The sequence below is a fragment of the Emydura macquarii genome, unplaced genomic scaffold (genome assembly GCF_026122565.2).
Source record: "Emydura macquarii macquarii isolate MOO-44397 ecotype Brisbane River unplaced genomic scaffold, CSIRO-AGI_Emac_v2 contig_1436, whole genome shotgun sequence".
Classification (NCBI taxonomy): domain Eukaryota; kingdom Metazoa; phylum Chordata; order Testudines; family Chelidae; genus Emydura; species Emydura macquarii.
In genome coordinates this window covers 1-24522 of record NW_027131573.1, presented here as the reverse complement: position 1 = coordinate 24522, position 24522 = coordinate 1, and the positions used below count along the sequence as shown (strand labels likewise).

General features: G+C 43.6%; 1 protein-coding gene across 1 annotated transcript; it reads right to left on the bottom strand.

The window, feature by feature from the left end:
- Positions 1-1119: 1119 nt before the first annotated feature.
- LOC137156307 (plasminogen-like) lies at positions 1120-24261 on the bottom strand. Its single transcript, XM_067553031.1, has 11 exons — positions 24111-24261; positions 22689-22854; positions 20282-20469; positions 19350-19498; positions 17052-17145; positions 12816-12936; positions 11609-11683; positions 7981-8121; positions 5682-5788; positions 4050-4195; positions 1120-1608 (listed from the first exon to the last, which is right to left on the bottom strand). Exons 2-11 carry the CDS (start codon positions 22772-22774, stop codon positions 1447-1449), a joined length of 1269 nt encoding a protein of 422 aa, XP_067409132.1. The 5' UTR covers positions 22775-22854; positions 24111-24261; the 3' UTR covers positions 1120-1446.
- Positions 24262-24522: the final 261 nt, after the last annotated feature.

Sequence of the window (24522 nt, the reverse complement as noted above, 5' to 3'; positions counted from 1 at the left end):
CAAGCGCACACATGCTGTAGCAGTAGGTTCAGAGCATCCCAAACTTCATTGTTACCCAAAGTCTGAGATTGTTTTGAGTAATCAGCAACCAGGCTTCCTGGGGTCCTGCTGCTGGGACATTTAGGTGTCAGCTCCTTGCCCAAAGAAAAGCTTCCTTGGATAGCTTCAAAGTGTATTCTTTTGCTTAATTTTTTTTTATAGCTAACCTAGACAAAGCACATAACTCATAGTGACTCCTATTGGGTCACCAATTCTAGTTTCAGCAAACTACTTATTATCTCTTATTATCAAAGCATTTTTAGTACTTCTAGTCATAAAAAACTTGCGTAACTCCCGTCGACTGCTGTGCTTCTCTTCTGTGTGCCATCTTCACTGCACTGCACCGACGGGAACCGCGTTCCCGTCGATGCAGCACTACGCCACTTGAGGAGCTGGTTTTAGTGTCTTGACTTCTGAATCGACTGAGCGGGTCTTCACTGACTGCTCAGTCGATCCAGATAAGTCGATCTGACAGCGGCAAAGCCCTACACATGTATAGAGCATCACAGGAAAATGATGCATAAGCTGGCATGCACAAGGGGCATCTAAAATACAAGAGGTCTCCTCTCTGTGCCCTACCACCAAGTTGCTAGGAGGATAGGTAGTCTTCCCTTTCTCTTGACCCGCCCTTAGGAGGGATGAATTTCCCCCATTTTCCACCTCACAGATAGTGGGTGGTGAGAGTTTTTCTTCTCCCTGCTCCACCTTTCTGGCTCTTGGTGAGAATGAAAGAATTCCAGTGGCTTTTTTCTTTCTTCCCCTCCCTGTGTAGAGTGTGTATCAGAGCACCGGGGAGTTGGCTGAAGACTCCCCCTGCTTGCTCACATGTATATGGCAGAGGGGAGTGTCAGGCAGTGAATGTATCACACTTTCAAACTCTGTCAATGCCACTTACTGTCGCCCTGAAGAACTACATGCAGCCCAAGATCCACAGAGGAAGGATCACAGCTTTACACCATGCAGTTGGGTGCAACTAGTGTCTTGTTAGAGGCTAGGAAAAGTAAACATGAACTGCAGTAATTAGTGATGATTGGGTAATTCTGTTAATAACCTGAGAGCACAAAAACAGTAGGGCAAGTAAACACTTCACGAACAATTTATTTTATTTGCTATAGTACTGTACCAAGGATTAAAATATTTGGGTCCAGTTATGGAAAAGAGAATAGGGTATTTTTTTCAATAAATACCTCACAACCATGTGTTCATTTTAGAATATAAAACACACCGAAAGAGACCAACAGTCAGTTTGGTTTCTTGGCAATGACTGTTAATTTACAGCAACTTACAATAGATGATGATATTTATTTCAGACTCTTGTAAATAATTTTGATTTTTACACTGTATTTGGAATCCCACTTCTCTACTTCGTGCACTGCTTTCCAGGAGGGATGAGTGAATCTTCAGAACTCAGCCGGTACTCATTACCCTCTCAATCCACCGAACAAACCTAGAAACTCGAACATAAACACCAGGCTTCATGGGCGCGGCACAGCCAAGACCCCAAGAGGTGACGCCATGAATAATGTATCCGCCTTGGTCAGCACATATTAGGGGTCCTCCACTGTCACCCTGCAGAGAAGAAGAAAGAAGGTGGCTACCTTGAGAGCACAATATACAAACAGTAACATACAGGTCAGGGGCACAGAAGTGGAAATATCTCCACTGGCCAAGTATGTGTCAAAAGATAACACCTGAACTGGAGCCAGAGAGAAGCTATGCTTTCCCTACCTCCGTGTTGGCTGACTTTTTGAGATTAAGGGAACTGAAGGGGGGAAGAGGCGGAAATGTCCCGTCAACTCCCAAGGTTTTTGGTCAAAGTTCCACAGGCCGTGAAGACCGTTACCCAGCCATTCTAAGCAGCAGTCCTATATTTAAATCAGTATGGCTGCTGTATCGCTCCAGTTGAGTGGGTGCAGTGCCACTGAAATTTAGCCTAGCCACCCTTCTGTCTGGATTGAGGGGCAGCCAGGTCAAATGGTGCTGTAACTTGGTGCCCAGGGAGTCTTTTCCTGTACAGTGGAGCTCAGGGGAGTCTACTGAGAACTCGACTCCTGGCAGTACCAGCTCATGACAGAGACGGGAGACTCCCCAGCCAAGGGGAGAAGGGTCCCTGCCGGGAGAGAAATGAGCAGGCAAGGTCTGAAATATGCCTCCGCCCCAAGAAATATCTGAATTGGCGATATAGGGGATTTTTTGACAGCCAGGAGTGAAACATACATGTAGAGTCAGAGGATGATGTCAAGGGGCATTTACTCTTACTCCCTCGAGTTCCTTTCTCTGCCCCATCCCTACTTCCCTTTCAGAACATCCCCTCACTTCTCCTAGTCCTTATATCTGAAACAAAAGACTGAGACCCATCCAGGTACTGGATGTACACCAGAGGGGACTATACAAGCCTGCAAACTCCCCTTTCAAATCAATTGTATGTGTCTGATTGCCCTTTAACATTTATCTTATAGTTTGTTTCTTTCTTTTTATAATAAACCTTTAGTTTTAGTTACTAAAGGATTGGCGGAAGCCTTGACTCCTCAAGCAGGATGGCACTATTACTGCGGCTACTGATGCCTGTGAGCCAACGGTCTCCTCTGCCTTCTTACTCCCAATTCCTCCTACACACAGGGCCGGATTTACACCTTACGCACCCTTAGGCACAGCAACTTCAGTGGCTCCCCTGCCTACAGCTGACCTTCACATTTTCCACACGAGGGTGGGAGAGGAGAGAGGCTGGGGCAACAGGCTCAGCCAGCTCTGGGTGGGAGGAACATGCTCACCCTGGGCTCTGGCTTCTGGCCTGGCCAAGGGGCAGGAAGAGGAAGAGGATGGCAGGGCCTGGGAGAGAGGAGGAAGAGCAAGGGGTGGGGCCAGAGTTCCGGCACTCATGCAGGGCTCCCAAATTGGCCGGGGCCCCTGGGCATGGGCCCCGCTAGCTGTGCAGTAATCTGCCACTGTTTAGGTGCCCCTAGAATGCCAGCACCCCTAGGCAAGTGCCTACTGGGCCTAACTGGAAATCCGGCCCTGCCTACACTGTGAGACACACACACCAAGTGGGAGCTGGAGGAGAAGCAGAGGGCAGTGAGCATAGTAAAGAGCTGGTCAGGGAAGAGAAAGGAACCTTAGCATATAGCCTCTCGCTAATCCAGTAGGCAAAGGGAGCATCTCCTCTGAATGAATAGGAGTGATCAAAGGCTTTAAAAAATATCTTTTGGTACCTGACCTGGAAAGCTAGGGAGCAAGAGAAGAGAAGAGAAGAGAAGAGAAGAGAAGAGAAGAGAGCACAAGTCTGAGCTTCTGTCCAAATTCAAGACATTCGGTAGCTACTTCACACCCTATGTCCCACCTGGTCAGAAGTTTATTGACTGCAAATACCAGAACACTGATTCAAGTGCATACGCCCACTGGCTGACAGACACATCACTGAGATTTCTGCACTCTCAGGAAATACCACTAACACTGATGGAGCAGAAGGCCTTCTCAGGCAAGTCTGTATTTGCTTTCAGACTTCTCTACCTAGGAGACTCCAGCTTTTCAATGAGGAAAGCTCCCAGCTTGAGCCCTGCATTCAGCTAGGTTAAGGAGCATTTCTAAAGTCCTCTCACATGTTTAAGGAAATCAGAAAACTTTCCAGTTAGCAATCCTAATCCTTTAGAATACCAAAAACAAAAAAAAGCTTTTCTACAGTTATGAACATTCACCACTGCCGTGCCTTCCCCTAACAAGACAAGAGTCTAGGGAATGCAGCATGGAGTATATTTCCACACAGGGTCAACTACATTTTCACACCCACTCGCTGTTTGGGATGAAGGGGATAATCCAGCTGTGAATTAGCTCCAGCTCTGGTTGTTCCAATGGAAGAAGAAGCAAGAGAGAACTAGGTTCTGTATGTACTTTCGGTTCTTACACTTCAAGAAGGTGCTGAGGCTAATACAGAGGCCTTTACAGTATAGAGAGCCACGTGCCATTTGTCTTGCTTATGCTTAAAGTCAGTTTTGATGTCACCATTCTTTACTTACCTGGCAGCTATCAGCACCACCATGAATATTCCCAGCACAGAGCTCATTGTCATGAACTCTTCCATTCAGAAATTCGGGGCGATTGCACACTTTATTCTCAATCACAGGAGCTTCAGTTTCTTTAAGTACACCTTCTCCACCAGTACCTTTGCAAATAAACAGCGGAACAAACAGGTATAAATTGCACAGATAAATGAACTACTTAGTAGAGGCAATATTAGCCAATGGATAGGGTATTAGCCTGGGAATCAGGAAATCTGGCTTCTGTTCCTGGCTGTGCCACTGATTCACTGTGGGCCTGATCCAAAGCCCTTTGAAGTCAATGGGAGTCTTTGCTCAAGTCACTTAACTTCTCTGTGCCTCATTTTTCCCATCTATAAAATGGAGGTAATACTGATTATTTTCCTTTGTAAAGTGCTTTTAAATAAATAAATAAATGAAAAGCAGCAAAGTGCTTAGAATTGATAGAAATTGATTAGGATTTATAGGATTTCATTAGGGTGAAATACCAGCATGTCTCATTCAGCAAAAAAAGATGAAATCATTCGCCTGGATTAATTTTCAATCTATCTAAAGTACGTTAAACCTCCGGGTGGGAAAATCTGCCAAGGTCAAAACCTTTGGAAGCCCGTGTGACACTGGGACATGGCATTTCAAATACACACCTAGCCACCTGCAAAATGCCTCAGAACCCCTGACTCCAAATAAACGCAGTTCAGAGCTGGAATGTAACTGACCGTTTGCTTGAAACATCATAAAGACCTAGGCCTGAACTACTGTGGAGACTGGAGACTCTGAAGTGCAGACTTGCCTCTCATCTTGAAGAAGATGGGATTTTTTAAAGTGAGAGTGGTGGCCTGGAGGACAGGTATGTGAAAGGCATTTCTTATGCAGGGGGAAAGATGGCAAAGCGCTCACAGATAGGAGTGGGAATCCAATGGGGTATTATTATTATTAATCATGTGTGTTACAGTAATGTCTAAAGATTAACCAGGGATGGGCCCATTGTTCTAGGCACTGTACACGCGCACAGAGTAGCTGACAGTCCCTACTCTGAAACTCTTGGGGCCTAAGCAGACAGGACAGACACAGGATGGGGGAATGACATCCCGAGTGTAATGGAGGGGATATAGGAGATGGAACAGGAGGCAACATTCTAGTCAGACAGGGCAATGTGGCAGATTTTGAAAGTGAGGACAAGAAATCCCGTTCTGAGTAAGGACTACAGGATTGGAATCTTTGTGAGAAAGTCATTCAAGAGAATGAACCAAGTCACCATCATGCAGTTTAGACTAGGGGCAAGGCTAGAAAAATATCCTTCCTGACTGCACAGAAACCCAAGCTGGGGCAGCAAAAGGAGGATAAAGAGGGAACGGGCTGACAGATAGTTAGGTCGGATTCTCCTCTCGCTTTATACTGCTTTTATACAGGTTTAACTCCATTGATTTCAATGGAGCACTCCTGAATTATGAGAATCAAACTCCTAGAGAGAGGGAGATGGAAAGAATGACACTGCCCAGTGATATTTGCTGTGTGTTAAATACTTATGAACATTGATTTTTTTTTCTAGCACAGAGCGGGCTTACATTTGGGGTTTGCATTGAACTTTTAATTGCACTGAATGTGCCTCACCTTGTGTTTCTCCCCAGCCAGTCACAAAACATTCTACTCTGTTTCCTACCACCACATTTTCTGGAGGCAAACAAGCTGGGATTACTTCATTGTTGATCACTGCGGGACTGAGACAAAACAAAATGAAAAACAAATCCAAAAGAGATAGATAGCCTTTAGCATGTTTGTCCCTGATACCATTTACATTCTGCAGGCTCTGGATGGAGAGTTGGTGCACAACGGGCTTGATTTTCCAAAGTGCTGAGCTCTCCTCTCCAAACGAAGTCAAGGAGAGCTGTTGGTGCTTGGCACCTATGTATAGCCCCACAAGCCTTGAGGTAGAATATTTTTTTAAGTGAAGTGTTCTCTCAGGCCCAAAACAGCTTTCCTCTTCGGACTCTCCCCCAGTGTGGTGCATGTACAGGCAAAGGGAGAAGTGAGGAGCAGGTGCAGAGACTTGGCAGACCCTTCTGGAGGGTCTGCAGAAGTAATGTTAAAATAAATCAGAGAATTTGGTCTCTTAGGCCAAGCCACAACATGACAGATCCTGATTTCAGAGGTGCCTGCCTGGCTGTCTAAGCAGGACCCTGGACAGGGCTTCAGGCAAATGCAAATATACACAGGACTTATTAGAGTACCACAAGAGATGCCTATTACTGTATTGGGGCCCAAATCCTCAGCCCACCATTAAATAGTCAAATGGGCTGGACAAGTGGTAGTTCCCCTAGAGGAAGAAATCCTCCCACCCAGGCCAAAGAGAGGCTATGGAAGCACCCCACGGCTGTTACTGCAGCCCTGCCTCATCCCCTCCTCAAGATGGGAGACGACGGCAGGAGCCACAAGGCAGAAGATCCTCCAGCCATACCCATGCTGCTGTTCCACTTCCACCCACCCACCCCTCCTCAGCGGAGCTGCCACTTGGCAGAATTCCAGCCTGCAGGGAATCAGGAAGGCACCTCTTTTGCAATCCTCCCAAATTTGTCCCCTCCCTTCCCAAAATTGTGCAACAGAACCACACTGGTTCTGCTGGCAGGGGGCCCTCCGCATGCTTGGATGACACAGTAAGGTCTGTCCTTACATGCCTAAACTAAGACACATATAAACATCTTGAGTCTGCTTGCAATGCAACTGGGCTGCCTGGGATTCAGCCAAAATTCAGGTGCTGGATGACTGGGGATCTGATTCTTTCCTTGCACCTTGTGCAATCATTTATGCATCATGGGCATGACACACCTTCTCTTTCATCTGGGAGAGAATATCTTCTGCAGCAGAAAACAAGAAATTCATTTCTTTTTCAAGATCCACAAAACCCAGCAGGTCTCAAGTCATTTTCCATGCATTGACAAAGAGCCAGGTTTAAATGGGATTGCTTTAGGATCCATATGAAACTCTTTTTATTAAATCAAATGCCCTGTTTAGACCTCAAATTGTGGCTTGTGTGGGTTGAAAATGGAACAGAGATATTTCAGGGTCAGACCACACCTCTGACCTCTCTCCAACTTTTGACTCCTGACTTTAGAAATCCTAAGCAAATCTCTATTAGGCACACCCTGTTAAAATCATTAAACCTCTTGGGAGCCTTTTGGAATGTGTTTGACACTTAAGTATAATTTTGATTTATTTAATACAGGAACGCAACTTTGAAAATTCTGCCCTCCACATTCCTTTAAAATCTCTTTAGTCAAACCATGTAATTTAACTATGTTTTATCTTGAGAAAAGAAGACCGAGGAGGGATCTCATATCAGTCTTCAAATATGTTAAGGACTGTTATAAAAAGGAGGGAAATCAATTGTTTTCCATGAAGACAGGACAAGAAGTGTAATGGGCTTAATCTGGAGCAAGGGAGATTTAAGTTAGATATTAAGAAAAACTTTCTACTGATAAGGGTAGTTAAACTCTGCAACAAGCTTCCAAGGGAGGTCTATGGAATCCCCAACATTGAGGCTTTTAAGAACAGGTTAGACAGACACCTGTCAGGAAGGTCTAGGTTTACTTGGTCCTGCCTCAGCATAGGCGGCTGGACTAGATGATATCTCAAGATCTCTTCTAGTCCAACATGTCTATGATGGAAACTGGTCTATTTTGTAGTATTTTCAATATGCTTATCCATTACTATATGCATTCTGAATAGATCAAAATGCATTTTTGAAGCTTGTAATAAATGCTTAGAAATGACTTTATATACTTTTTGGTCTGGGTAGCTGCTCACTATCCCTTCCAGGGACCTTAACCAGTCACTTCCACAGCATGCATTTGTCAAATCTTAATCCAGATGAGCACACTTCAGCCTAAAGGGAAAGCTATGGCTGAAACGATACCTGCTCATCTTCAGCAAGGCAATGTCTGCTCCACCAGGTTCCTTGAACATTTTCTCAACCTCTCGCATTTGCACAGATGACTCAGTGGCCCTTTCAGTGTGTAGTCCAAGGAAGATTCTGTATGAAGAAGGCCTGGATGACCTATAAGAGGTGATTGTACATGATAAGGTTCTCTACAGATAATCAGGGCTTGCACCCCTGCACCCCTGCTGAGTGTAGTTGATAGGGTGGTGGGACATACTGATGATTTCTGCAAAAATAAAATTACTTTTTTAAATGTTTAGCTCTTATGGTTCTGAAGAAATCCATGTGTATGTAAAGTGATGTCATATTTTCTTTCTGAATTTGCAGATACACAGCTCCAGTGGCTCTGCTGCCGCTCAGAGCTTTCCCAAGTAGCAACAGTGGACATGTGATCAGTTTCACAGCTGCTCCTCAGAATCCTATTAAGGGGGCATAGTGAAAATGACAAGAAGCATGTTAATATCATTCTGCTGCTATTTGACCAAGATACAAGCAGCAGCAGCAGAGGCAGGTAGCAGAGCTATTTGCTGGGGAGGAGGACCTGAAACAAGGTGTAGGCACGTGTTCTCCCCCTCTGCCCCAACAGCCAAGAGCCTGGGAAAAGTGCAGAAGAGTGTTGACGCAAAACCCACCTATGCAGCAGCGCAGGCTGGGGGATAGCTAGAGTGGTGGAGATCCCATCTGTCTTTGCAGCACCCAGAAAAGTGGGGGAGGGGAAAATGGTGCATCAGTTAAAATGAAGTGCTAGGAATGGGAAGGGTGGCAGGGAGGGGAAACTCTGGGAAGATGTCCTTCTCTCTACCAACAACCAGAGGAAGGTAGGCAAGGGAGGGATGGGTAGCTGCACAGACTACTACAATGATGGGTCTGGGAGCTTCCCTTTTATCAGGCATCAACTAACCAGACAGTGATATGAAGGATGGACTTCTTCAGTAAGTTCAGGAGATAGCACCCTGGTATGAATCACAGCATCCTTCATTTTAGCTGAAGCTAAGGTAGAGGGAATGGGAGTAGGTGAGCATCTCATCAGTTTTCACTCTTATTCCTACCAAATCTTTCATATTGAGCTTAAGAATAGTCCTCTTGCAAGTAGGAAATTTGCCATGCTCCACATCCAAGAATATTAAAGGAATTGCCACATGAAATTGCAAGGCCAACAGCAGGATTTGTAATGAATCCGTAAACTCGGGGGGGTCATACCCTGTGACTGTAGAATTGCTAATATAGTACCTATTTTTAAGAAAGGGAAAAAAGTCATTCAGGAAACTACAGGCTCATTAGCTTGACCTCACTTGTATGCAAGGTCTTTGGACAAATTTTGAAAGAGAAAGTAGTTAAGGACAGAGAGGTAATTGGGATAAAATACAACATGGTTTCACAAAAGTTAGATATCTTTCTTTGAGAAGATAACTGATTTTTTTTAGACAACAGAAATGGAGTAGATCTAATCTACTTGGATTTCAATAAAGCATTTGATACAATTTCACATGGGAAATTATTAGTTACATTAGGGAAGATGGGGATTAATATGAGAATTGAAAGGTGGATAAGGAACTGGTTAAAGGGGAGACTACAGCAGGTTTTATTGAAAGATGAACTGTCAGGCTAGAGGGAGGTCACTAGTGGAGTTCCTCAGGGATCAGTCTTGGGACCAATCATATGTAACGTTTTCATTCATGACTTTGGCACAAAAAGTGGAAGTGTGCTAATAAAATTTCCAGATGACACCAAGTTGGAAGATATTGCCAGTATGGAGAAGGAGTGGAATATCATACAAGATCTGGAGGATCTTTAAAAACTGAACTAATAGAAATGGGATGAAATTTAATAGAGCAAAGTCCAAGGTCATGCACACAGGGACTAATAACAAGAATTTTTGCTATAAGCTGGGGATTTATCAGTTGGAAGTGACAGAGGCAGAGAAAGACCTGGGTGTATTGGTCGGTCAGAGGCTGACTATGAGCTGCCAGTGTGATGCGGCCATGAAAAAGGCTAATGCAATCACAGGATGCATCAGGCGTGGTATTTCCAGTAGAGCTAGGGAAGTGTTATTGCCATTATACAAGGCCCTGGTGGGACTTCATCTGTAATACTGTGTTCAATTCTGGTCTCCCATGTTTAAGAAAGATGAAGGATGCAGTGAAGGGCTACTAGGATGATCTGAGGAGTGGAAAACCTATCTTACGAAAGGAGACTGAAGGAGCTTGGCTTATTTAGCCTAACCAAACAAGTCTGAGGGAGATATGATTGCTCTCTGTAAATACATCAGAGGGATAAATACCAGGGAAGGAGGGGAGTTACGTGCCAGTGCTGACACAAGAACAAATGGATATAAACTGACCATCAACAAGTTTAGGCTTGAAATTAGAAAAAGGTTTCTAACCATCGGAGGAGTGAAGTTCTGAAACAGCCTCCCAAGGGGAGCAGTGGGGGCAAACAACCTAACTGGTTTCAAGACTGAGCTTGATAAGTGTACAGAGGGAATGGTATGATGAGACCGCCTACAATGGCACGTGGCCCATCTGCGACTGCTAGTAACAAAAATCCTCAATGGCTAGACACGGGGCACTAGATGGGAGGGCTCTGAGTTACTACAGAGAATTCTTTCACAGGAGTCATGCTCAGGGTTCAATTGATCACCATATTTGGGGTTGGAAAGGAATTTTCCCCCAGATCAGATTGTCAGAGACTTTGGGGTTTTTTTGCCTTCCCCTGCAACATGGGGCATGGATCACTTGCTGATTTAATCTAGCGTGAATGGGGGATTCTCTGTAACTTGCAGTCTTTAAATTATGATTTGAGGACATCAGTAACTCAGCGAGAGGTTATGGTTCTGTTACAGGAGGGGGTGAAGGTGGTTCTGTGGCCTGCATTGTGCAGGAGGTTAGACTAGATTATCACAGTGGTCCCTTCTGGTCTATGAGTCTATGTAATCATATTGTTGGACATCTCTTTGTATCAGAATCTGAAAAACAAAGCACGGTCTGGTCTTAGCTGGGATTTTTCATCTCTAAATGCCATCTATGTGACAGTTTGAATGCAACAATAAAACTGCAAATACTGTAACTCCTATGGCCACATCAACCATGAAGTCAGATGACTAGATACTCTGTTTTGGATGCAGAGTTTTGCTTATTAAGGTCTCTTTAAGCACACCACTAACCTTTTTATGATATGAAACCTTTCTTTCAGCCATCAGTGTGTGTTTCACATTGTGGGGTAATTCCTCAGGACAGTAAGTTGCTCTCTTGAGATATCTGAGCATCAATCTTGCTTATTACATGTGCCCAAAATCAGGGCCTGACTGTGCTCCCTTTGCAGATATTAACAGGTACATTATTCAGTAAGGACCGTCACTGTTACCCAGTTTCTTTCTCTCAATAAAGTTCCTCTAACTTGAAGGAACTGTGCTTGGGGCTAAGAAGAAGTCATAGAGCACTTAACCACTCTAACTGCTGGCTGACTGCAAGAGCCATCATGTAGGTGCAGTGCTGGCTGATTCAGACAGGTCAAAGAAACACCTTGCCGGGCACACTTTGTTTCTCCTTTGATATTCCTATCCAGCTTTAGGAAATATCCACAATTGGTTATTATAGACACTTACCGTTCTAAGCAGTGTTTGGCGGTAAGAACCCACTGTGGGGCTATCAGAGTGCCACCACAAAAGTGCATGTTGAAACTGGAAGAGAGAGGAAAGGCATGAGGTTAATTTAAAACAGTAAAGTTAATCCTCCATTATCACTGCAATGCACAGCGAGGACTATTAGTAAACAATCAACTTCTCTCACTTTGAGGCTTTTAGGATTCCCAGATCTTATTCTACAAATCAACAGAAAGCAAATACTGATTTTCATCAAGAGATGAGGTTTGGTTGGCTCAGAACATGAGAAAAACATAAAGTTGGTTGACACCTATCTTGAATTTTTCTAGATTGTCCCAATTTCAACAGGAGGGTTATGTGTCCAGAAATATAATCAATATTATGATGGCTTAACCATTTGGTTTGTGGACAAACTGAAAAAGGCTGCAACCCTGCATAGCTGTGGATAGGTGACTTGGACTATAGCAGTGGATAGGCATTTGTCATTGATGCCAAAGTATACAATTTTCATTGTCTTGAGGATAATATTTTTATGATGACCAGCAGATTTTTGTGGGCATTTTCATCATGCCTTTTATGAGCGCTGCTAGATCTCCATAACTAACCATGACCACTATGAAACTGAAAATATTAGGTCATGGCATAACTACCTTGAGAGATTATGGCTTTGATACAGCTCTGATCAAAGTCAATGGGAGTATTGCCATAGGTGCCAATGGAAACAGGACTGGGTCCTGTATAAGCAAGGAGGACAGAAAACCATCTGTACAAATTCTAAATTGCTGGCTTCACTCCAGGTCTAAATCCCCTATGGCAGGATACCAATAACTCCCGTTGCCTTTAATAGGAATTATTTGTGTGTTATGTCAGTAAAATTAAAGCACATTTTGGATTAGTGATTCAAATCTGCCCTATGTAAGTATTTAGCACAAAATTGGAGGGGTTCTAGTTAACTAAATTGCATTCATTATATTGGGACAATCTTGTCAGGAGGAAAAAAAGGTTATGCCATACATTTTGTTTACGAGATTTATGTTAGAGGCATTTCAGTTTTGGGGCATTTTTAGGGAGCGATCAAGATTACTCTCCAGAAGGCTTCAGCTGCATATACAGAAACATGAAGAGTTAAGACCTTTCTGCAAAGTTGTTACTGGGATGCCCCAGTAGCGAGGTGCTTTGTAAGTGGTAATGCAATGTGAAATATTTATACCTTGTCCTGAGACTGATTTGCCAGGGCCAAGAGTGTGGATTTGATTTACACCCGCCCACGATCCTTGAAGGGCACAGCTTTGGCTTTCTCTTGGCTTTTCCACATTCATATTCAGAAGGAGCTAAAGAATTAAATGAAGTCAACAGGAAGAATTTTAAAGCAGCCGTTATACCATTCACAATGCATTTAAAAAACTGGGAGAGGAAGGTTATCTTTACATCTTCTCTAGCTTGTCACTCTTTATACAGCGATTACACAGCAAAAACTGCATAAACATTAGAACACTTAATAATGTCTGTGACCAAAATATTGCTTTCAGTATAACAACACATTGATTTACATGGCAAAAGGTTTACAGAAGTATCATTTGGATATCAGTGAGACAGAAACAAAATGGGGCTAAAACTACAATGAGGGGATATGAAGGGGTGGGCTTACCACGCACTGAATGGGAAAGGGTTAAACACACACCATGGGTGGCAAAAGTCCTGCCCCCACAGGCTGTGCTGGGCATGCGCCAACTGCTGCCCCAGTATAAAAGGGAGAGCCCAGCTCATTCCAGGTGGACCACTGAGGAGGAAGGACACTTGGTGGAGGCTCCAAGCAGGGAGCCGCCTCAGCTCCCAGCTGAGAGAACCAGAGGGATCTGAACGGAGACCCACTGCCCGTGGCCAACTGCCCAGAGTCAGACGTCCAGGGAGCTACCAGCGCCAGGCCCCGACGAGACCCGGATGACAGCTTCAGGAGGCATGGTAGGAAGTAGCCTAGGGAGACGGGGTGAGTGGTATCTCCCTCCTGGGATAGGTCAGCGAGTTGTGGTAGGATCCTGGCTGGCCAGGCTGGTGACCACCCCCATCACAGACAGGGCCCTGAGCTGGGATGTGGTGGAGTTGGGCAGGCCCATGCCCCCAACCCTCCCTGCCACTGCCCTTGGGGTGACAGCAACCCCCTACCTGAGCAGCAGACTGCAGAGGTGCACAAATGCCGTGCCATAGCTACAGACTGCTGCCTGCCCCACCCTGCCGGAGGGCTGGCGGCTATAGACTGCGTCTCCTGCCCGACCCTGCCTGAGGGCCCAGGCCATAGACTGCTTGTGGCCCTGCCCTACTTGGGGGCTTGAGCTATGGACTGCTTACTGCCCTGCCCTCCCTAGGGGCTGGGACTATATAGACCGTTGACTCGCCCTGCCCTGTCTGAGGGTCAGGGCTACAGACTGTTTGCATGCCTCGCCCTGACACAAGGGCAATTATTGACTCCAGCCGCTAGGCTGCACCGCCTCAGCCTTAAGGGCGGCCACCTTAACTTGGACCCTTGAGACATACAGCCAGGAGGGGACCAGTCTGGTAGACTGCGCCTGTGGGGATGCCCCGATCCTGCTTCACCCCCCAAACCTCCCCACCTGAGGGGGATGGGGTGGGCTCACCCCACAACATGGGAAAAGAATAAAAGAGAAAAAAAATCACATTCCACAAATTGCCTCAATAAGTATCTTTACACCCCTGACCGGTTACAGCAACCCTAAAACCCACATCCTCTGACTGCATTCACACCAATCTCTAGCAATGGTAAATGAAGTTCAGTCATGTCTGTGTTTAACATATCGCCTTTTTTTCCAGTCTTGACCCAGGCTCACGCTATTTTCTTGTTACCTCAAATCTTTCTGACCCTTTTAAAAAGGGATTAGTTTTGTGTCCGTCACTTAGAAATGAGAAATTTGCTGGTTCCAGCAAATACAAGAAATCAGATCTCTAAAATGAAGATTATACACGTATATCAGTTTTTTAATTATAGGGTAGGATAAATGTTGGTCCTCTTGCCCTTGACTTCCAAAGTAACTGTCTCTTACTAGATATGAAAATCCCAGTTTGCGAGTATAAAGAGGCCAGTATAGAGAGGTCTTCAGGATCAGGTGATGAATTCAGGGCCTCCCCCTTGGGTCAGGTTCCCCAACAAGGCCTAAGCTTTCAAAGATGTCCCTCTTTAGGAGTCGGTAGGCAAATCCAGGGACACCCTCTTCACCAGGCTCTGTCCCAGGGCCCAATGGTGGGCAACTTATGGCTGCCTCCCTGGATCACTTGCTACTAGCGCCCTCTCTTCCTACAGGGTAAAATAAAGAACTGAATATAAAAATAAAGCTTCTGACCTTCAGTGTCACCAGTCCCTTCTTTACAGGCTTGGTCAGGTCACAGGAGCTCAGCAGGAGTGCAGTTTACCTCTGCTGTTTGCCCGCCACTCGGCTACTCTGCTTCCCTCTTTAACCTCCTCCTCCAGCCTTTGCAGGGGGTGGGGACAGGCCACCTGGACCCAGAGCAACTCCTTAACCCCTTCTTCTCCAGTGTGGGGCTTGTATACCCCTACAGTGACCCACCACAATAAAGCCAGTGGGGTTGGTTTATAGTTGTGGGGTGTCTATCTTGCAGAATCCCTTACTCCACTTCCCTGCTCTGTTCTGGGGTTTGGTCAGGGATACTGAAATGTACAAGCATCATGTTTTGTTCTTATAAGAACAGAGTAGATGGGCAGAGTGGAGAGATTATATAAACTCTTGGGGCAGACTGTCTCTTTGTTGTGTTTTTGTACAGTGCTTAACACAACAGGCCCTGGCCTCTAGATGCTATTGTAGTACACGTACAAGCAACACATAATAATAATTTATCATACAATTACTCATTAATAATTAATCGACAAGCAATCCACCTCCCCACCATAGGCTGTATTTTCAAGCCCTTTTGTGTGCCCCTTAGGTACAGCGTAAGCACATATTTCCATATACATTATTTTAATTTTAAAAAGGTTTAAGCTTTTGGCTCTTTTTAGGGAGAGATCTCTCAGAATGAACTTTCCTTAGTTACTGTTTGAAATAAGTTGTTTTGTAAAAGGTCTGTGGTCCATGTAATATTTACCACTACAGGCAAAGCACAGTGCTTGGGGTTTTCTGAACTTTCAAAATCCTTTTCCAGAGAGCTAAAAAGTTGGAGCTACAGCTTGAATGTCATGTGTGGTCAGATCTCTTCTTTAATACAGTGGGTCCCGGGTTTTGATTTGCATACAGTGTCTTGGATATGAATTATTAACCCTTACAAAATAAATAAATAAAATTTTCAGAAAGTGGGTAGTGGGTATATTCTCATTTCAGATCATGGTTGTTGTGGTTATTTATTTGTACTGTAGTACTACCTACCAGCCACTACCTCATTGTGCTAGGCACTGTACATGCATAACAAAATGGCAGCCCCTAGCCCAAACAGCTTGTAATGGAAGTGTAACACAAAAGACAATGGGTGGATACAACAAACATGAGGGGGTGGAGAGCACAAAGTAAGAGTGAGACCATTATGGTCAGTGTGGCAAGCAGCAGTCACAGCCCACCAGCTGCCTGCATTTTGTCAGATGCACCCATGCAGCTCCTGTTCCTGTGTCACACAAGCTAGACTATGAGCCTTGCTCTTTAAACTCAATAAAAAGCTTGAAGTGAAACATGCACCCCACAACACTTTACCTTTTTTGACCCCCAAATGCCTTGCCTTTTAAGTACATAAATTAAGGGGATTTGCTCTTAAATATTTAGGGCTAGATTCTCGCCCCACCCACCAGGAAGGGCATTTTACCAGGGGATGGCAGATGTATTTTTATGTCTAGGACTGCACCCCGCCAGCATAGGATCCCAGGGAGATGCACTAAATAAGAGTACCTCTAGGTCAGCCTGGCTCATCCTCCCCCTGCATTTGTTCCACCCAACTTGCTTGTGCCAGTTGACAGAACAGGGGTGGGAGCAGCCTGCAGATTTAGGGCCCGATCCAAAACTCACTGAAGCCAATGGGAAGACTTCCGTTCAGTTCAGTGGGCTTTGGAACAGGTCCGTACTCTGGGGTGGGGTTTAGTTCTGACAGTGAATAATAGCCTCTGTTTAGAATTTGGCCAAGCTGTTTGAGTGTGACTAGTGATTTGGGAGGCTTCCATTTTTCGATGACCACCTCCAGCAATGACAACCAGCATGTTCTGTAGAGATCAGCCAATCTTGTCGAGATTAGACACTACCTTGTTATCTGAACCTTAGCCGCTAATTACCAGCAGATGATGTTGTCAGTTACATGGAGCAGAAGTTTGAAATCTAAAGCTATTGTTAAAGTCTCTCTTTTCCACTTAGGTTGAAAAATAAAACCACCCATTGCAAATGTCATAACACAGTTTCAAAAATTTAAATAGGGGAGACAAGACTGTTTAAAGAATAATTACGGCATTTGGGGATTTCACAGTATTCCCAGGCTTTCCACAGGTCTGTCGTATAGCACCAAGGACCATTAATGTCTTCATCAGGATTCCTGCAATACTGTAATAAACACAGAAATGAACACACAAACAGTCAAGCCATGAATATTAAGCAGGGAATAAAGAAGTCTATTGATTTATGCTTTTATAATAACCTGAAACTAAATGTTGGATTTTTCCCCCAGACACATTTTCACAGTCTTGTCGATAATTATTCTTCTTGCTATAAAATCCTCTCTTTTCTTTTTCTCAAACCGTTGAATGAATTTAGTGAAATGTCATGAAAGTAAAACGGATAAACATTCTTCAGCCAGGCAAACCACAGCAGCAGAGCCAGCCTAAAACTCCTGTTGATCCTGTGGACTGAAGGGAAGTAGGGTACAACAAATATAAGATGGGATTTTCCGTAGTGTTGGTCCAACTCTGTTCTTACTGAAGTTAAGCAGAGTGGTTAAGCCAACGCTAAGCATATTTCCAAATCCCACTCTGTTTTCAAGATCTTCAGGAGAAGGCAAAGAGCATCCGTTCTGATGTTTTCAAAAGACCGCCCCCTGCTCCTCTCATATGTCACAGGGCCAGACAGGTAGTGTGGAAGCTTCTCTTACACAGTTCGCCGATGCACATCAATCCCAACCTATATATCAATGCTTAAATACCACAGTGCTAAAGAAATGTCTATATGTTTCCTCCCCTCTCCACTATCCATGGCAGTTAATTATGTTTGGATGCATCTGTTAACCTTTCCCAAAAACAACCTCTACCCAAAGGCAAAGGATGGTTCTGATAAATACGCCCCAATTTCAGTTCATGAAATAAAAGCAATTTTGCTGCAGACTACAAACTTAAGGAAAAAACAGGACCTGATCTTGCAAAAGTGTGCTCATGCAAGTAGACTTTACTGGTACTTGCAGACCATTAATGCCAAGGGGACCAGTAAAGCTGCCAAGATTTGGGTTTCTCCAGGTGCAATATTTTGCATGGATGAAAGCGAGTGCAGAATTCCAACTCCCAAAGTTCAGCAATCTTGAGTCGCACCCAGAAAATCAGGAGATTTCTTTTTAAAGATGGTGTTGTTGCTAGTGTCTCTGTTGAGTTCTGAACGCTCCCTATGGCTGTGGCAGTTAAAGTGTTGCCAGCGCTCCCAAAGGGGCTGTCCATAACTTACATAACGCATTAGGGGATGGATTGGTCCTCGGTTTTACATGTTTGTTTCGGCATTCCAGGGGATCGAGGGACTTGCAAAAATCATCAAAAACCATGTTACATAATGTATAGACAGCCCCAAATGTGCAGAGCACAGTGAGCTGGCCTTGGCTGCAGGAGCTCTCGCTGGCTGGAATCTCCACACCATCAAGCAGCTTCTAACTCTAAGTCCCATCAGCCCAGCAATTACTTAGGCACCTCCTAATCCCCGCCTCAGTTTTGCTCCCATCCAGCCCCACCTCTGCCCAACCCACCAGTAAATTATGCACCCTAGCTCCCACATCTTTCCCTCGCCTCTCAGAGCACCTCTGCTCCTCCTGCAGCTCCACAGGTTCTCAATCCCCCCTTTCACACGAAGTGGTGGAGAGGGGAGGGAGGGGGAGAGCAGATGGACCCATTGCTCACAGGAGGGTGGGGAAGGAGGAAGCAGAGCCATCCTGAGCTCTGCTGGGCTTTTTCTGCTCCCCCCTCCTATGTAAAGCCATGGCAAGCCGTGGCAGGTGTAGGATATGGAACCCCACAAAACTCGGCAGCTGTTGGGTGCTAGGGCGAGAGTCAGGGTAGCTAGAAGGGTGCTCAGTAGGAGTGTGACTCTAGGGTGGCTGTGTCCTGGGATGGATAATGGATGCTGTCTGGAGGGGTGTTTGAGAAGTGTGCATGCTGAGAGCTATCAGGAGGGTGGCTGGAGAAGCATGGAACCAGTATTGTGTCCTCCCCTTCTGTCCCTGCTGATGCTGCTACCAAAAGCTGCTCCTTCCAGCTGGGGAGGCAGAGGCTATCTGCAGATCACTACCTCCCAGATCAAGGGAGACCACCTTCAACACGGTCAGATGTGGAGTTATCCAGCTGAGCTGCAGGGATGTGTGACAGAGCTTCTAGACTCACAAGTGTCACACAAGAATAAGCCCTGCTCATTTGGATAAGAGTTTACATGATCAGATTCTTAGTTTGTACTGAGAAAAGTAAATTAAATAAGAACCGTTCTTCAGTGTTCCACAAACATGCTAGCATGGAAGGAATGGCTGCTCAACTTCAGCAAGTATTGTCAGAACGGCTGCTTACATTTTTCTCCAGGCCTGCACGTGGATGAGTCAGTGGCGTGAAAGAATCATGGCCATGAGGTTTCTGCAAACTCCATTCCTGACAAGTCCTGCCACTTGCAGTTTTTGCTGTTGTGCCACGATACTCTTTACCGTTACCGACTACACAGTCTGCAAAAGGGAAGAAAAAAGAGGGTGATTCTTTGCCATGCATCATTGGGCCAGATCAGAGGTAACATCTTTTTGGTACTTACATGCCCTGTGGTTTTGCTGAAAAAGAAACTAGCAGGATGATATCAGAAAAAGTATAAGATAAAGTGGACTGGAATATTGTTAGAGATGGGCAAAATATTTATACTGAAAATGTTTGTCTTTGTCAAAATGTGTGTTGGGAATTCACAAAAGGGGTGGATTTAGAGCAATTTTATGAAATTTCAATCCCATTTCATAAACTTTCAGGCCGAATAACTTCTACGATCTGATTGCAAAACAAATTTGAAAAAGCTTGCATTGCACCAAGTTCCTTGCTTGGCTGGTGTCTCTGGGGCTCTCTCACTAGAGCAGCAGGTTTCAGTGTTAATTCATGAAGATAAATGGGGCAGCTCACACTTCTCTGAGCTATTGTTTCAGGCTCCTGAAAATTCAGGCCAACATCATGCATCACTTGCACTAGGGTCATATCTTGAAGCTTTTCCTGGCAGCCATGAGTGTTAGAATATTTTTTATAAGAAAGGTTAGATACAGATGACCCCACATGACTCTAGGAGCCAGGGTCTCAGAACATGCGTCTATAGTATCAATGTGTACGGGCTTGATGCTGCAAGTTGTTAAGCATTGGCTTCAATGGGACTGCTCACATGCTTAAAGTTAAGTACGCACTTAACCATTTTGTTGGATGGGAGTCATATTCAGTGCTATAGGACTTTTATATAAGGATTATATTTTGCTGGTTACCTGTTGTGGTGGGTCTAGTCGTACCAGGCTTTGTTGCCATTGTTGTCTGAGGGGGCTTTGGTGAAGTCAGCTGTTCATTGCCACACTTCCTCAGATTGCAATATTCCCATTTCACAATAGGATCAGTGGTGTAACACCATGGAGCTCTGTCAGCATCTGGGTTTCTACAATAGTTCTGCCTCAAGTCCCTGCAAATGTAAATACAGTGTGTTCTTATTGGAGAAGGGGAAACATAGTACCTAACTTTGAAAAGGGAAACAAAGAGGACCCAGATTATTATAGATGAGTCAGCCTAACTTTGATAACTAGAAAGATACTGGAACAAATTCTTAAACAATCCATTTGTCAGCATCTAGTGATAATAGGGTTAGAAAGAACAGCCAGCATGGATTTGTCAAGAATAAATCATGTCAAACCAAACTAATTTCCTTCCTTTACAGGGTTACTGGCCTAGTGGATATGAGTGGGGGAAGCAGTAGATGTGATATATCTTGATTTTAATAAGGCTTTTGACACAATCCCACATAACATTCTCATAAGCAAACTAGGGAAATGAGGTCTAAATGAAATGATTGTAAAGTGGGTGCACAACTGGTTGAGAGACTGTACTCAGTGAGTAGTTATCAGTGGTTTGCTGGGAGGGCAAATCTAGTGGGATCCTGCAGGGTTCAGTCCTGAGTCTGGTACTACACAACATTTTCATTTATGACTTCAGTAATGGAGTGGCGAGTATGCATATAAAATCTGCAGACAATGCTAAGCTGGGAGGGTTACAAGCACTTTGGAGGACAGGATTAGAATTCAAAATGACCTTGATAAATTAGAGAATTTGTCTGAAATCAGCAAGATGACATTTAATAAAGATAAGTGCAAAGTACTTCACATAGCAAGGAAAAATGCATAACTACAAAATGGGGAGTAACTGGCTAAGTGGTAATAATGCTGAAAAGGTTCTGGGGGTTACAGTGGTTCGCAAGTTGATTATGAGACAACAATGTGATGCAACTGTGAAGAAGGCTAATGTAATTCTGGGGCGTATTAAAAGGAGTGTCATATGTAAGACATGGGAGGTAATGCTTCTGCTCTACTTGGCATGAATGAAGCCTCAGCTGGAAGATGTGGACAAATTGGAGAGAGGCCAGAGCAGAGCAATAAAACCGATAAAAGGTTTAGAAAACCTGACCTATGAGGAAAAGTTAAAAAAACTTGGCATGGTTAGTCTGAGACTGAGATGGGGACCTGATAACAGCCTTCAAATATATTGATGGCTGTTATAAAGAGGATTGTGTCAATTGTTCTCTGTGTTCATCAAAGGTAAAGCAGAGGTAATGGGCTTAATCTGCAGCAAGATAGATTTAGGTAAGGTACTTCCTAAATAGAAGTGTAGTTATCCTCTGCAATAGGCTTCCAAGGGAGGCTGTGGAATCCCCACCACCGGAGGTTTTCAAGAACAGGTTGGACAAACACCTGTCAGGGATGGTCTAGGATGCGTTTACTTGGTCCTGCCTCACACAGGAAGCCAGACTTTATGAGCCTCTCAAGGTCCCTTCCATCCCTACATTTCTATGATATTAGTGACTGTGACTCGCACTACATGAGGAATAAATGATCACTGACTGAATCTGTATGGTCCAAATAGCTTAATCAATAAATATGACTAAAATGCAACGGATATATTATGGTACCTAACCCCATCTTCTAAGTATGACTACTGCAGTCATAAATACATATAACTCAGCAATACTACACATATTCCTGACCAGTATGTATTGCAACATTATTTGTGTCCATATATAAATCATTTCCATTTTCTTAGATTCTCCCATGTTGTGTTCTGCAGCAGGTTTAGAGGCTGCTGTCAGATTCTCAAATACTTACCACAGTGCATATTTCTAAGGATCTACAGTGTGGATCTGATGGCAGAATGTGGCCATAAGTGTGATTCTTGGAATATTTATGACAACTCTTAATTTAAAGAGATAATATTAACTTACATTTAGCCCAGAATTTAAATGTTGTGAAAACAAGCTCTTTTAAAATCTTAGACCAGTAGAAATGTTTCCATGTTTTAAAAAATAATAATGAAAAGTTATTTTCAAGGAAATACATCCTCCTGCAGTGTTTGAAACCTCTGCAGTATTAAGATCCTGAAAGTGAAGCTGACTTCTTGCTTGGAAAATGAAAATCAATGGAGAAACTAAAACTATTAAACAAAGAGCAAATGTAGCAACAACTAAATTGGATTTTAAAATTCTTTCACTCAAGGCACTCTTAGTAAAACAGGTAAAGAAATTTGTTTGCAGTGTGAATTTTAACTTGACAGTGTCCCTTTAAGTGGAAGGCACAATTAATAGATTTCTGGACAATGCCTGCACTGATTTTGTGATAGTGATTGAAGTAAACATACGCATCTGGGTATGCTTCTGGGGTTTTTGCGTGTTTGTGCGGAGTCATTGATCTCCATGCTTGGCATTTCTTTCCTGAAATAGTCATAGAAGTTGTGCCACGGTAACTCTGGCCGTTGTCTTGAAAGCAATCCTCAGTGACTGGATCCTGCTCAAGCACAACTGCATCTGTAATGAACAATAAAAAGCAGTACCTTAAAACTGAATTTTTACTTTGATAAATGAGCACAGAAAAACCAAAACAAACAAATAAAATCAAGAAACAAGTCAGAGAGATTAGCCTGCCTCTCACAGATATCTTTTTATGACAAGATCTCATTCAGAAAGGGCATTTCTGAGGATGTCTGGAAGATTTTCATGGGTTACCTTCATGAGCCAGAGGCTGTTCCTTAGATGCATTTGTATCTCAGTTTCAATTTTGTGTTCATGGGCATGCTACATTAGAGATGCACAAAGTTCAGAATGTGGATCCAAAGTTACCCAAAGTTTGGGGACACCTGTGGTTTTATATCAGATGTATTTCTAGTGTTTGGATTGCTCTGAGCTTGCATAGGGATGATTTCCCTTTGCTTGTACTGACAGAGTTTGGGGATGTTAGTTACGCTACTAATGGAAGTCTTGGGTTGGATCTTTCAGGGGTTGGAGTTTGGAGGCCGATGTTTTTTCTTAAATTATTGCAGCTTCTATTGATTTGTTATCTATGGACACCCAGCTGGTGTATATAAACATACTTGATGGTGCCAAGCAATTTGGGTAACCGAGATCCTATTGTACTTGTATCATTTGTAGCGTTGGTCAAAATTTGAGCCATACATTTTCTCATCGAAAATGGAGTTTTGTCAAAAGCAGTATTTTTCATGTGGAAATGTCATTTTTAACCATTTAAAAAAAATTTCAATGGGAAATTTTGAAACAGAAGAAAATTTTCATTTCAGTTTTCAAAAAAATGGGATATATATTGAATTTTGGATTACTGTGTTTTTCTGCTTTATCTACATTTTTTCTTTCCTTGCCACTGAATGCAATAGACTTGAATGATTTCTAGGGGGTTTGTTTTTCATTTTGTCCTTTAAAACTTTTCCACACTTTTCAAAACTTCGATGTTAGAAAAGATACCATGCAGCAAAAGTAAAAATGAAACTCTGGGAGCCCACTGCTCAGTAACTTTTTCAAAGTTGAGGAAGTCAGAAGAACAATATGATGTAAAATCTTTCTTCCACACACTGCACTTTCTCACCAGATTTAAATCCCCACGAGGTTCAACCTTCCACTAATACTCAGATGTGGTTTGCAGAGTGTCCAGATCAACAAATTAATAATAATATGAATAAACAATGATTTTTTTGAGATCGGGTACAAAAAAACCCAAATGTCTCCCACTATTCCTTCAATTTCCATATCACAGCTGTATCCCACTCCCTTACCAGAGGTTACTGCTTCTGTCCCATCACAGCTGGGTATGTCACAGTATTCCCATCGTGTTTTGTTGTTGGTGGTGTAACACCATGGCTTGGTCTCACCATCAGGGTTTCTACAGTAGTTTTCCTCTAAACCCCTGAAGTAAAAATGCTATGTAAAAATTATCTTCTTGTGCAAATCTGATAATGGCCAAGAACAAGAGGAGGGATGTTTCCTCACCTGTTCACTATTGTATTTACTGGTGAGTCACTTCTGCAGCAAAATGCTATTCAGTAATTACATTTATTCATAATAGAGATAAATTACTGCAATGCATCATTGTTATGAGTAGATCAACATTCTATGTAATAGAAGTCCATATGCTGATAGTATGAGCAGCTTTTGTACTGTAACCCCAGGTGAATGTGTATTACAGGT

Coding starts and splice junctions, on each gene's coding strand:
- LOC137156307 (XM_067553031.1), bottom strand. CDS start 22,774: ATGACTATTTCAGGAAAGAAATGCCAAGCATGGAGATCAATGACTCCG. Junction 4,196..5,681: donor TGGCTGGGGAGAAACACAAG/GTGAGGCACATT, acceptor TTATTTGCAAAG/GTACTGGTGGAGAAGGTGTA. Junction 1,609..4,049: donor GTGGTGCTGATAGCTGCCAG/GTAAGTAAAGAA, acceptor TCTTCTCTGCAG/GGTGACAGTGGAGGACCCCT.